The 15693-nt window shown below is 31.4% G+C and overlaps 1 protein-coding gene across 1 annotated transcript in view; it reads right to left on the reverse strand.

The window, feature by feature from the left end:
* LOC134235532 (uncharacterized) overlaps nt 1-14352 on the reverse strand; it is a gene marked incomplete at its 3' end in the record, with an annotated part of 36056 nt that extends 21704 nt beyond the window's left edge. Inside the window, exons 1-2 of the mRNA XM_062717673.1 lie at nt 14228-14352; nt 14088-14137 (exon numbers count right to left, since the gene is read on the reverse strand). Of these exons, the coding sequence (XP_062573657.1) occupies nt 14088-14137; nt 14228-14301 (124 nt within the window). The remainder of the gene's footprint in view (nt 1-14087; nt 14138-14227) is intronic.
* Between the last annotated feature and the right edge of the window lie 1341 nt (nt 14353-15693).

Genomic DNA, 15693 nt, shown 5'->3' on the forward strand with positions numbered 1-15693 from the left:
TCACATGCAAGCTCGCATGGTTTATGGCATTTTGATATACCTAGACGTCCAAAGTAACCTTTTGGTTAAGATGCGCTGCAGTTGATTCCATATTTACCATCTTCACAAACTTTCAATATAAAGTTCTGATTTATTTTATGAAACGTATGGAGATAACAAACGATATCTAAGATCATAAAACAATACAAAATAGAAGAAGAGCAGACACGGACCTCTGAAACATCAGAGGTGGGATCAGGTGCCATGGAGTGGTAAGCATCCCTATATGATAATTTTATGTTTTACTATTACGGCGATGATATTAAATTCTAAAAAAAAAAATTATCTTTTTTGGAATTTCCAGGCGATTGATACTGTACCTGTACATACGCCATTTTTCATGTTGTAACCTGAACAAAAACTGGGTCTAATAGAAAAAATTAATTTCATTTTTCAAAATTAATTTATGAAATGAACTATAATACTTGTTAAATTTTATGAGGAAAAATAAAATGATAAGGAAAAAATCAGACAGATCACATAGGCGTATTTTAACAATTTCGCATTTCACCCTAAAATTCACCTAGCTTAGTGTATTTTTCTAAGGTTAATTTTAAATTTGTAACACCAAACTACCATATTTTAAAATTTGTTTTATCTGTTAACCTCTACTGAGCGTGATCTGTCCATATTTGTAATTTATTCAATTACAAACTAATATTTTTCAAATCTATTTCATTCTCCTTGTCATAGGATAAATTCTAGGAATCATCCTTTTTTCTAATTTTGATTAAACCAAGGTAAACCCTGAGGTATACCGAGTACACTGCTGTGCATACTCAGCATTATTATGAGTTTACCTTTATGACCTAAATCTCAATCATTATTTGTTAATTTGTAATTGAAATAGATATCCTAATTATTATTTTAAAATACACTTAAAATTACTCTTGTAGAACACAAACTTATTCATAAACGTTATCCTCTTAAACACAAATGATTCATTATACTTCAGTAATTTTTCATGCAAAAATAAGGCAAAGTTATGCATTAATTCCATAAAAAGAATGTCGGTGCTTACTCAAACAATACATCATAATTAGCAGTTAAAAAATTAAATGAAATTTTATCTTCAATCAAGAATTCACCCATAAAAAACAATACAGTCGATACTGCACTAGAGCACTAAAAACACGTTTTATCTATACGGCGTCTTATCTATTACTTTTTATCATGGGAAATTTACAGTATTAATGTGTCGATAGTTCTGAATGTGCCATATTTATGGACAAGCATTAGGCATAAAGCAATATAATCATAAAATGAATAGTGAACAGTTTGATAATAAAGTGACACTTACCCACCCTGGTTCCTATCATGTGTAATCTGACAAAGAATTAAAGTAAAGGTTTGAGCAAAACACACAAAATTCAAAGTTTTTGGAAACTTCATTCTATTCATTTCTGTTATGTCCGTTTAGATTCTCTGTAACATAGTTCATTCAAGGAAAATGATTTATCATTTTTTTTCTCCTTTATAACTTTATTTGAAGTTAAATACAACGGTGTACTTCCTGTTCAAAAATTATAAATGGAATCAGAATCGGAAGTCATTTGTATGAACAACTGTTAATAGAGTAAGAGTGTGATTTTTAGATGATGTTTATGTTGTTACATTACAATTTTGCAATCATGAAAACACACTTGTTACATGTTCCAGATTGATTAGGGGTTGTATACTAAAGTGGTTTTAAAACCAAGAATTGCTTTGAGTTAAAGAACTCCCAAGATATCAACATTTTTCTTTCCTTATTTTCTGTATATAAAGCAGAACTTTTCTCATTGCTTGAAAATACCAAATATACTAAAAATGAATTCAGGATTTCATTTTTCTATGTTCATATTAACATTTGATATAACAAATACTATGGAATCATTGTTGTTGATTGCCAATGTTAGTGGCTTTTGTTGGTCATTCGTATCATGAATCTATATCCCGAATGAGCATATATTGTCTTTATATTTATAAATAGGTTCATCTGAATATTAGAGTTGCCCTCGAAATTACTATCACACAACTCAAAAGAAAATGACCCCCGCGAATGAAATTGATATAAGAGTATATTATACATGTTTTATGATGCTTTGAAAATACCTTGAAATTGTTTGTTTAATTAAACTCGAATTAATAATAGTTGAAAAAGGGATAAATACACATAAATATTGGAACTTCATTTCCTGTCTGGTTTAAAACTTAAGATTTATAGTAGTGTTACTGCCCTATACGATTTAGATTTTTGATATATTCTAAAAGTAATCATCGAGGATCTCGAAAGCCATAAAAATTATAAATAGAATAAAATGTATGGGGATAGCAATCAGAATTCAAGCTCAAAGGTCAATTAAACAATACAAAAAAGGAGCAGAGCAAACACGGACCCCAAAAATGTCAGAGATGGGGTCAGGTGCTATGGCGAAGTGAGTATCCAATTGCAACTAGGCACACACATTCTTTCAATGTTTACATGTACTTGTAATTGTACCTTGACCTATGGAGAGAACGTTTATAGGCATTTATGCCTGCTGTTCAATTCCTTTCTATGAATGAAATATATTTTAAACTAACCCGCCGCGTGCCTCTTGTCATGACTGGGAAATAACGGGGAAATGAAAGAAAAGCTAAAGCAAGTCAATATGTATATTCTTTAGTTCCAGAATGCAAGCTAGTGTTTGTGATTATGGATGTTGCTCAGTACAGCTACTCTTTTCTTATGATTGGAATGGTTCAGGTACATGATATAATTTAGAATATAAAACGTTAAAAGCATCATAAAGTTGTTTCTTTATTTTATTAAACTTGAAACATATAGAGATAACAAATAGTATTTAAGATCAAAAGTCAATAAAACTATGCAAAATATGAGAAGAGCAAACACAGGCCTCCAAAACATCAGAGGTGTGATCAGGTGACATGGAGGAGTGAGCATCTCCTGGCTTCCGGTCACAACCACCATGTGCTTCTTGTCATGATAGGAAAATAACGGAAAAATCCGTCGTCAATTCAGTGTATAGATAATGGACCAACAATAAGTTTGAAAAACGACAATCAGCATTTGACACAATATATATTATCTACATTCCCTTTTGGTATATCTTTTTTTTCTCGTGGACGGTATGGAGTACAGTAAAACTCGGTTATAGCGAAGTCCCTGGGGACCAGTGAATTTAATTCGCTATATCCGTAATTCGTTATATCAGTATAACGAATTCGTATAATCATATATCGCGAATTCGCAATATGCATGTTTTCCCTCAAGTATTACTACCCAACATGTTAGTGAAGCAAATATTACAAAACATACCTTAGATAACTAAGGTTTTGTTATGAATTGATTTAATATACAAAAGCTAAAAGAAAATAAAGTCAGTTCAACCTATGAAATTTTTAGAAAGTTTTTTGAAAGTTCGTTATAAAAGATGTAAATTTCATTATATTTAACCTCAATGGGACTCAAAATAAGTTCACTATATCCGTTAATTCGTTATATCAGAGTTCGTTATAACCGTACAATTTTACAAAATTTGTTAAGAATTTTGCAGGGGACCTAGAACGACTTCGCTATATCCGTGAATTCGCTATATCCGTGTCCGTACTAAACGTGTTTTCCTGTAATTGTATCAGATATATATTCATTTAAATGATTTTTCTATATGTTAGTTAATAACTTTAAATTATAACAAAAATGACTTTTATCGCGACAACGAGTAAACTCAGACGTCCATTGTATAATACAAATTGTGGAGCAGAGCAAACACGGACCTCTAGAGCATCAGAGGTGAGATCATTATTTTAGAGAAGAGTGTCAATTGGTATTTTAGTAAGAAAAAAAAGATCATCAAATTATTCTTAATGTAGAAAAAGGATTATAATGGAAGTTATGGAAATTCGATTCAGAATGCAATCTACCAGATATGTCCATAGTTAGTGCTATTTCTTTTTCTGTTCTGTTTGCTGATACCTGAGGATCGGAAAGTTTTAAAAGACTGATTCATTGGGATTCCGGAGATTTCCACACCGCCACTAGAATTTGTGTAGTCATCAAACTCGTCACTGTCAAAATCTTCTTCTTCCGGGCATGTCAATTCCTGCGACACCTTTAACTTCCGGACAAGACTGTATCGCTTTTTGGGCTTTGGTTTGCTGTATACTACTTCCGGTTTATCTGTATCATTTTTGTCTGTGGTGGATGTAGTTCCTCGACAATTCTGAGCACGTGGGGGTAGAATGGGGCTGGTTGAGGTGTTATGCTCAAGGTCTTGATATCTTTCGCTGTACGAAGAATGTTGATTCTGAGTGGATGGTGTGACGTAATCTAAATAAATAAGAGAAACTTTATTATAGATAAAATTTATTTATTTTTTCATTTTTAAAAAAATCCAAACTGTAATGATATTTAATTTTCCTTAAAAAATAAAGATGATTATATTTTATTTAGATATCGATTATTTCATCAGTCTAAATGTGTTTTACTGTAAGTTCTTATTTACCCAATGCCTCATTCCTCTTCTGTCTGCCTTTACTATAAAAAAAATGAAAAGAAACGAATTAAATATCGATATGAAAACAGAGGTCTTAAATTTCAACATTCAACTGCTACATCTTTATGTAAATATCATTAGATATTGCAAACATGATGTTTTTCCCATTAAAGGTTTTCAAGGATGCAATGAAAGACTTACCAAACCTTACACAGGAGAAAAAGTCCAATACAACTGCATGAAATGACAACAAGAAGACAAGAGGCCCCAGCAATGATCCATAATTTATCTTTCAGAAAGTCCTCTATCTTTTTCTCAATACTGATATTGGTATTGTTTGTATTAGTATCAGGCTGGATAAAGCTAATATTCTTCAAATGTGGAGTTTCTTCAGGGTATCTGTCTGCATTACATTGAAAATTGATTGATTTAAATATGACAAACTGTATATCATGGCCATTTATATTATACCTAAATTATATATTTTTTGTACATAAACACATTACATAAACGTGATAACTTAAGTCAATCAGTTTTTCAGAATTTATTTACAACTATCTGATTTCATATTACCTGGACATGTCCCTGTTGATTTGCTACAGCTGTGTGCGCATTCTTCCGGACATACCTCTCGACATTGTCGTCCATAACGGCCTTCAGGACATTCTTCAGAACAGTTGAATCCGTATGTTCCGGGAGGACATTCTATCAATGGCAATTCTACATTGAATATCTTTCTGCTAGTTATTATTCAAAGCATGTATTTCCATTGTTAATCAATAGCTTTTAAATCAAATATAAATGAATGTATTTCTTAATTTTAATAAAATAGATATGAAAAAAAATAACCAGCTGAGTCATGTTTCAATGGGTAAAATGTTGTAAAAGTGCTCACAAAACTGAATTTGAAGCGAAAAACATTTGTATATATTAGTAAGGATGGCCACAGACGGGTAGAGTTTTGAACATCATAGAAGGTTTGCAATTCCTTAATATTTTGAAAATGTACTTGATGCTTTATTTGAACAAAAATAAGCCAATAAATATATACCGATCCAGGTATCCATATCTTTCAAAAATTGAATTTGAAGTGAAAAATATTTGTGTAGATTAATACGAATAATTGCAGGCAGGTAGAGTTTGAACATCATAAGAGGTTTACAATACCCTAGTATTTTAGAAATTAATTAGATGACTCATTTGCAACAAAATGATATGCCCAGAAATATATATCAACCCAGGTTTCATTTTTATGTTTTTATCATCTGTTCTTAAGGTTAGTAAATAATTTTTGAAAATCGGATACGACAACAGGAAACATTTGCTCGGAAGAGCGTTTCGTCAACCGCAATCATTTTATGTAGAATTTACCATTAAAATAAATATATTGAATAAACATAATTAAAGCGTTATCTACCAAAAAAAAAACCCATAATTTTATATATTCTGCGAAAAACTAGAAAAGTTGAGAGTTGTTTTTACTTGATCTGATCATTAAGTATGTGATTATATTCTGTTTTATATAAATTCATTTGGATAAAAAAAAAACATTTCTTCATTTCTAATTTTTTTTAAAAATTGCCAAATGTTACCTGTACATGTGTTGTCTTTCAGGAAATAACCAGAGCAACAAAAGCCATTACTGAAAAAGAAATAAGCTTAAATGTTCCTTCCGGCTATTTCAAAACACATTTCAAATAAACCCTACAAAAACTATTTCCCATACCCACACATATTTTGGTCGTTTGTGACAGACAGATGGACGGCACAGAGGAACAAAACAAAAAACAGAACGTCCATTTTCATTTTTGCAACATTATTTCAGTGCCTGCTTCCTTGTAAATCCTAATTTATGACAGATTTATATTTCTAATGACGAGGAAAAATGTACTTCCCTCTTTAATTGATGCAATTGAAGTATTTATTATTATAAAATATTTTAAAAGTATATATCCTGAAAACATTCAATTAAAACATATTTTAGCAAAATGGAGAATTTGCTCTACACAAAAAGGACTTTATTTCACTTGTACATTTTCTTCAAAACATTTTCCGTATGAAATGCAATTATTGTATTAAACTAGTAATTATACGTTATAACCCTTATTTATACAAGATCATACAATAAACATTCGGCTATCTATAGTTGTTGTTCTGCATTGAAACTCGAATACAATCGAATGTTGAATGTTTAAACTTACTATCTATAATAAACACACAATATAAGAAATAGAAACACATAACAGATAAAATTGTACAAAAAAAAAACATTTAAAGGAAGATACTACAAAATGACTTGAAGAGTAAAAAAGTTATTTGATTCTTTATTTGACACATGAAATATATGGAATTAACGACCAAAAATCCAATAAATAATACTAAAACGGAGAGAGTAAACATGAACCTCCGAAACTTCAGAAGTGGAATCAGGTGCCATGGAGGAGTGTGCATTCCCTGCCAACCTGTCACACCCGCCGTGTACTCCTTGTCAATTTCGGAAAAGAACAGAAAATCCATCGTCAATTCAATGTATTAATAATGGTCTAACAGTTAGTATGAAAAACTGATAAATTGAATTTGCTGACAAGGTCATTGTCTCGACAAAAAAACTCATATAATCAAACTAATAAGATCCACGGGCTAAAAAAAATCTCAGAATGTACTACTATAAAGAACAAAACATGAAAGGATAAACAAAATGAAAGATTACGTTATGAATAAATCGCTATATATACTCAACATTTGATAGGACATTTCATGTAATTCATAAGTGTCAACACTGATTATTGACCATGTAGCATCTTTAATACTGTGAAATCACCAATTTTCGTGGGGGTTAATTTTCATGGTTTTCGATGTATGAAGAGACCCACGAATTGATCTCCACCACGAAATGCAATGTTTTACATATATTACTATTGAACGATTCTTCAATCACGAAATCAAATCCCCATGAACCAATATATTTTTCTCAAACCACAAAAATTTTACCCCTCGCAAATATGTGATTTGACAGTATTTATTTATTGATATTATTTTTTAACGTTAAAGCCCCTTGCCACGCTGGCAACATTTAGAATCTGAAAGTTGCTGTATCATTGCATGTTTCATAGGGACATGGGATTTGAAGCAATGCTTTGATTTTGACAATATCTTGTATATTTGTACAAAATGTCTCAAAACTAAATTTTTCTTTGCATCATTGTGTTTAAATGATCTTTTAAACGTGTTGATCCATTTTTATGTTGAATACTTTTGATGTTGAGTACTGTAAATAGCTTGAAATCTCAAATCAATAGGGTTGTCTATATTGAATATTTTATCAGTGTTACGATTGACAAGATTATTTGGCTTACCTGTACTCTTCCTCCGTAGATTTCTCAACCCAGGCTTTGCTTGGATTTAATTCTGACCTATTTTTTGTTATCTGCCAATCATCACCGTTTTCACACACAAAAGATTAAGAATTTACATTTTCCCTTACTTTTTTCTTTAGATTTGTAAATGTATTAAATCAACTTTGTGTTTTAATACACGTACAAGTCATATCGTATTCGGTTCCTGGATGCATGTTATTCCATTTATTCAACAAAATGTTATCCGTTTTCTTTGAAAGGGTTATACAGCATTTGTTAGATTTTGTTTACTTGTAACGGCGTATGTTCGTCATTATATTGGTATTAGTACAAGTGATATCGTTGTTCAACGAGGACTTCAGCTGGTGTTTTGGTCAATTCAAAATTTGTAACTAATGTTATCAGATTATGAATGCAACAATAATATGGGACGAAAAAAATTGTGTACGCCATTAGTTTCATTTTGTCGATATATGTAAAAGTCAAAATTGATTTGAAGGCCAGGTCAAGCGTTTATTTTTCTTCTGATGTGTAAAGAATTGAACATTTTCTGCGTGGTGTGTATATAACTGAAAAAAGCATCAGAGTCTTAATTTAACTCTCAAAGAGGAGCCACAAGAGCAAACAGATCTTTGTCCGTCCTTTGGCCATCAATTATATTGAAAGGCTTTATGTCGTATTTTAAAAGGATTCTTTTAAAGATGCATATAAATCATTACTGGATTTCAACTTGTGTTACGTGGGTCCAATAGGGGCTAGCAAATATGATATTTAAAAATTGGCTTGAGTATTAAGTCCGACGTGAACAAAAAAACTTGAAAGTTTTACTGCAAGTCTAAGAATTCCAGAGGAAAAGTAATACTTGGTTAAAATAAATTGTGGGAAAGACAAGGTTATTCTTCTAGTGTTTTCAATTATAATTAGGAGTGCTTATTTTTTTCAAAAAATGCTCGTACACTCAAATTTGTTTTGTCGATGCAATGGTGAAACTCACGTCATATAGACGGTTGATAGGTAAATGTTAGGTTATATCAGATATTTTTTAATTGATTTTATATAGAAATCCATTGGTAACTGTTACTTTCAGGAGTAAGGTTTGTTCTGTAACGTAAATGAGAAGTGCTGGAGGTGCAAACGTAGGTTGTGACACAATGGTGATAACTGAACCTCTGAAATGTATTAAATAATCATCCAAAACACATGGATATATTTCATGCTTACCTCACGTAAAATGGTACTGTCATCAAATGTGAGATACAGGAAGGAAAACGTCCAGTTTCCAAAACTTGTTCTTTAATATATTGTAATATTGTTTTTACGGGCTTTTGATCTTTAAAACTGTTCGTTATCTACATAGGTCCCAACAATTTGTATAAAAAATCTTTTACAAGGGTATTGTATAAACCATATAATTTGCGAAATTTTAAGTAATAGTTCGACTGCTGAAATCTTCAATCAACTGAGATACATAAACTTCGTAAGCAAGTGATAATTTTTAACTACAACATAAGTTTGGGAATGATGATAACAATGTTGACGTCATCATGTTTATCATAATGTTTTGATGTAAGTCTAATAATAGAACAGATGTGTTACTCTTTATAGTGATCCTTGTTTAAGGTAATGCAGTTTATTTGAAATTAGACTTAGAATATAAAATGTACATGTTTATTGCATGAAAAAGCGTCATCGATATAGCTTATAAAGCTGAAAGTCACAGTGAAATACTTATTTTTATGTAAAATAAAACAGATTCTGCTAAATAGGATTACGAAACAAAGTCTGCTAATATCACGGCGTATTTGGAATACATGGGATTTTCAACAGATTGTAAAATGTCCTCAAATGTATGTTCAATGCTACGTATATTAACAATTAGAAACTCATGAAACAACATTGGAGTACATGTACTTGTGTGTGCGTAAAGAATGTATTTGAACAAATGTACGTTTTGATGTTATTGATGTGGGTATTTTTTATATATTATTATGATGTGTGCTTTACTGCAAAACCATTCATATGATTTTATATTACCTGGACCATCCCCTGTTGATCTGTTACAACTACGAACACATTCTATTGGACATGATTCGGTACACCCTCTTCCATATAGGCCTTCAGAACATTCTTCACTACCATGGAATCCGTATGTTCCGGAATCTATGACTTTAAATTGCAATTATATAAAGTTCATATTTATGGCATTTATTTTTCAATAATTATCGATGAATGTAACAACTTTATATTTTTAGCCTTTTATCATATACAGTTTGTTATCTCCATATGTTTCGTTCAGAAAATCTCGTCTCTCGAATTTAACAGAAGCGTAAGAAATGTTTAAATGATTGAGTTGTTCGAGAAATCAAAAATGAATAAAATCTGGAACTAAAATATTTTCCAGTCCCGATCATCATTGTTCTACTATTATAGATATAAAAAAAAAATATAACATATATCATATTGATAATGTCAACCATTGCATGTTTTTATTAGGAATTTTACAGATAGTTCAATTGATTTTAACAGTAATGGTCGTATTTTGCATATTAAAAAAATTAATTTTCATCATTTATAGTATTTGTTTTTAATTCATGATTATATGAAACCTGAATAATTAATTTTGATGTGGTAAAACCCCTGTCTTTATCGGGTCCTTCACCAGACTGCTCGTAATTAGGTCTTTCCACCTTTCTGTGGAAAGACCTATTGATTTTCTTCTGTTTTTTTTTATTAGGTCTTTCCACCTTTCTGTGGAAAGACCTATTGATTTCCTTCTGTTTCTTCTTTTCCTTATTTTTTATTATTTTTCCGCCATGTGATTTTTTGTTTCAAGATTTATCGAAAAGATTTTTTATCCATAAGAATGTACTTCATAAAAGATTTTCGCAGTTGACCCTGCGTATGTGAATAATGATCCCTTTCGGAGTTATTACCCCTTTCGCAAGAAAGCTTGTTATCGCTACTCCTTTGAAACCCTAAACCGTAGAGAAATGAAACCTTCACTAATATCTTTGACTAATTTAGTAGACACTTCAATGATACATTGCAAGAGCATTCGGTGACCCCTTCAATGAGTTATTTCCCTTGAAACTTTATGAATTTTACAAATAATTAAAAATTTTCAAAACGACAAGTTGTAGAGACATGGAACCAACTGCATAAGATTTATTGACCTTTGACCTTCAAATTCATGCAAAGGTCAAAGGTCAAGGTCATTCCAAAACTGAGAAATTAAGCTTTTTTTATATCTCTTTTGTCTTTTAACATATACTTTATGTCTATGCATCAATAATATGTACTCTTAAAACTCTTTCAAAGATTTCATTTTTGTTCCCTAACATTAACCCCTTTAAAAGTTATTGCCCCTTGTGCTAAAAACCTTGTTATCGCTACTCCTCCGAAACTGTAGACCGTAGAGACACCAAACCTTCACTGATGTCTTAAGGGTCTTTAGGCCTAACTTCACAGTATAAGTGCAAAAGGATCTGATGACCCCTTATATGAGTTATTGCCCTTTAACTTCTTTGTACTTACTATTAAACCTTATAACTTGGCAACTATTAGTCGTAGAAGCATGGGGTCAACTGCATTGTGATCCTTGACCTTTGACCTTGAAAATTTACTCAAGGTCAAAGGTCAAGGCCATTCTTTTTTTTTATTTTCATTTTTTTTATGCTTTAAGAGGGTTTTGATTTCTTTTTCATGGAATTTAATTTTTAGGAGTCAGATATAAAACAAATTTGAAATTTAAAGAAGGTGGAAAGACCTCTTATTGTTCTGTGAACAATAAGTCTCCTAGTTATTTTTTATTATTTTTCCGCCGTGTGATTTTGAGTTTCAAGATTTATCGAAAAGATTTTAAGTTCATAAGAATGTACTCCGTAAAAGATTTTCGCAGTTGACCCTGCGTATATGAACTATGACCCCTTTCGGAGTTATTACCCCTTTCACAAAAAAGCTTGTTATCGCTACTCCTCCGAAACTGTAAACCCTAGAGAAATAAAACCTTCACTAATGTCTTAGACTAATTTAGTAGACCCTTCATTGATTCATTGCAAAAGCATTCGTTGACCCAATCAATGAGTTATTGCCCCTGGAAGTTTTTGAATTTTACAAATAATTAAAAAATTTCAAAACAAGAAGTCGTAGAGACATGGGACCAACTGCATAAGATTCATTGACCTATGACCTTAAAATTCATGTAAAGGTCAAAGGTCAAGGTCATTCCAAAAATGAGAAAATTAGCTCTTTTTGTATCTCTTTCGTCTTTCAACATATACTTAATGTCTATGCATCATTAATATGTACTCTTAAAACTGTCTCAAAGATTTCATTCTTGTCCCCTAAGATTAAACCTTTTCAAAGTTATTGCCCCTTGTGGGAAAAACCCTGTTATCTCTACTCCTCCGAAACTGTAGACCGTAGAGACACCAAACCTTCACTAATGTCTTAAGAGTCCTTAGTCCTAACTTCACTGTATAAGTGTTAAAGAATCTGATGACCCCTTATATGAGTTATTGCCCTTTAACTTCTTTATACTTACTATTAAACCTTGCATCTTGAAAACTATAAATGGCAGAAGCCTGGGGTCAATTGCATAATGACCCTTGACCTTTGACCTTAAATATTTTGTCAAGGTCAAAGGTCAAGGTCATTCCAAAAATGAGAAATTAAGCTCTTTTTATATATCTTTTGTCTTTTAACATGTGCAATCAGTCTTTGCATCAGTAATATGTACTCTTAAAACTATTTCAATGATTTCATTCTTGTTCTCAAAGATTGACCCTATCAAAAGTTATTGCCCCTTATGTGAAAAACATTGTTATCGCTACTACTTCAAAACAGTAGACCGTAGAGGCATGAAACCTTCACTAATGTCTTAAGGGTCTTAAGGCACACCTTCATTATATAAGTACTAAAGGATCTAATGACCCCTTAAATGAGTTATTGCCCTTTAACTTCTTTGCACTTAAAATTTAAACTTATAACTATAGAACTAAAAGTCGTAGAGGCATGCGGTCAATTGCATTGTGACCCTTGACCTTTGACCTTGAAGATCTGATCAAGGTCAAAGGTCAAGGTCATTTCAATTTTTTTTTTTTTAAATTTTCATTTTCTTTTTTTAAGCCATTTACCTTAAAATTAAATTAGAGAGTAAAATATAAAACCATAAGAAATTTATAAAGGTGGAAAGACCTCTTATTGTTCTGTGAACAATAAGTCTCCTAGTTGGTATTCAATTTAGTTCTGGTGATAGGATTTTTTTGCGCAATGTTTACCATATTGGAATTATGTAAACCATTATAAAGTTCATTATCTATGGAAAATTATTGTTAAATCTCTAAATTATTTTCTAACAATGATCATCTAGCTGTCACTTCTAGAGATCGAGAACTTCAAGAGATTAAGGTTCGAGCCATTGGGAGTCAACTGTAGCAATATTTTACTCCCTGAAGCGATATTTTACATGTTTGTTTGTACATGCAACAAGTTAAAGTGATAGCTTCTACAATGAGTGAATCTATATACTTGCATGAAACATATGGAGTAAACGAATAGAATTCAAGACCAGAGGCCTATAAAGACAAACGAAACAAAACAGGAGCAGAGCAAGCATGGGCCACCACAAAATCAGAGATGGGATCAGGTGCCATTGAGGAGTGAGCATCCCCTGCCGACCGGTCACTCCCGCTGTGTGCTCCTTGTCATGATCGGGAAATAAAGAAAAAAATCATTACATCTTATCTCTAATTACCTGGACATGCCCCTGTTGTTTTGTTACAACTGAGTGCGCATTCTGTAGGACATTTCTCTTTACATTTTCGTCCATAACGGCCTTCATAGCAGTCACTACTACAGTTTAATCCGTATGTCCCGGGAGGACATTCTATAAAAAAAATAATATTATAGAGTATAGAAATTTGCATCTGAGTTTCTTCCATCTATTTGTAATGTCAGTTCTACGGTCTAAATAGTAGACTAGAAGCATTTGCATATTGTGATATAGAAACAAGCCCTATTACACTCGTATGACACTTGTATTCATTATATATATATATATATATATATATATATATATATATATATATATATATATATATATATATATATATATATATATATATATATATATATATATATATATATATATATATATATATATATAAGTGGTTTTTAGTTTAATGTGGCAGACTAAAATCCACTACAAACATACCTGTACATATATTGCCTTTTAGAAAATAACCGCTGCAGCAAAGTCCAGTACTGAAAAAGTAAAGTATATTTCTTCTTATTTGATGATTTAACTAAATATGCAAATTACATTATCAAACCTATAACGATTGTTTCTCTTACCCACACATGTATGGATCTCTAGCAATAGAGACATGGATGACATTCAGGAATGTAACAAAAGATAAAATATCCATTTTCCTTTACGACACACCTATTTTTTTTAATACTTCCTCCTCAATTTTTTTTCATACTTCAAACAACCAGGAAAAATAACATTCTTCCTTATTTGGAAATTATTTTCTGATGAGGTAAGTTACACCAAAAGTATATTTTATATGTGTTCGAAGTATCATTCTTGACATATGAGTGCATCAATAAAAACCAAGTAAACTCTTATTTATTATATTTGATACTGTAAAACGAGAATATTTGGCGCACTACTAATTCTAGCGCCTTTGGAGCAAGAGCCCCCTGAGCGCTAAAATTTATTGTGCGCTAAAGGATTTCTAAATATTTATACCCCCCGCTTGAAAAGCGGGTGGGTATATAGTAATCGTTAATTCCGTCCGTTGTAAAGACGAATAATGACCCCCATCGAATAATGACTGGGGGGTCATTTTTCAACGACAAAAAATGACCCCCACCCGTAGAAAAAAAGCATTTTTTGTAGAAAAAGAGTCCTGGGGGGTCATTATTTTATATGTAAGTCCTGTAAAATAATGACCCCCATTAAAAAATGACCCCCTTTAAAGTGATACAAAATATACACTTTTCGATATCTTTTTTACAGCGAAACTAATTTTTACATTTTCTGTAACCAGAAAAATACAAAAAGTCGTATGAAATGTGTTTGAAAAGAGATTCTTTAATTGTGAAGTAGATAAAATTTCTTTTTAATATTCCTCCTTATAATGTTTGCTTAAAGAATGATATTCCACTTGTTTTTAGAAATTAAACCATGCAAAAATCAGGTTTAAATACTCTTTAATAGGAAATATTACATTTCAATAATTCTGAAAGAGGCTCTAGATAAAATATTGAAATGAAGTTTAGCATTCACACAAGTACTATCATATCATAGTTTACTTCGCCATGATTAAAGCATGCTTTAAATGTTGGTGGAGGTATGCTTGAAAGTATTGTGGCAAAGTTACAGTTAAAAATTAGTAGAATAGTAGATTATTTTAAGCTTATTTTTAATTCCTTCTTATAGAAAAATAAAGGTAGGGTTTTTTTTTTTTTTTTTTTTTTTTTGCTTTTGTTCAATATCGACTTCCTCCTAAATAAGAAAGCTGGTGGGGTATGTATAAGACCTAAAAGTATGCTCTGTAAAGCTATGGGCTAGTGCAAAATACACAGTCATTCTAATGCAAAAACTATACATGTAGACATAAACTTTTGATTTAGCACACAGTATTCAGTACATTTCTTTTAACGTAGAACCTACTTCGCATGACATCATAATTGGTAAATGTGTTTAACCTGTGCTAACCCATTAAGACGTCATAATTAATTCAGTGCCACTTTTTCCCGTACTTGATAACTTCAATAAAATGGTAGAAAATACTGCATTTTGAAATTCACAG

This window comes from Saccostrea cucullata, unplaced genomic scaffold, assembly GCF_032062105.1.
Source record: "Saccostrea cucullata isolate Sc308-1 unplaced genomic scaffold, CSIRO_AGI_Scuc_v1 ctg3711, whole genome shotgun sequence".
NCBI lineage: Eukaryota > Metazoa > Mollusca > Bivalvia > Ostreida > Ostreidae > Saccostrea > Saccostrea cuccullata.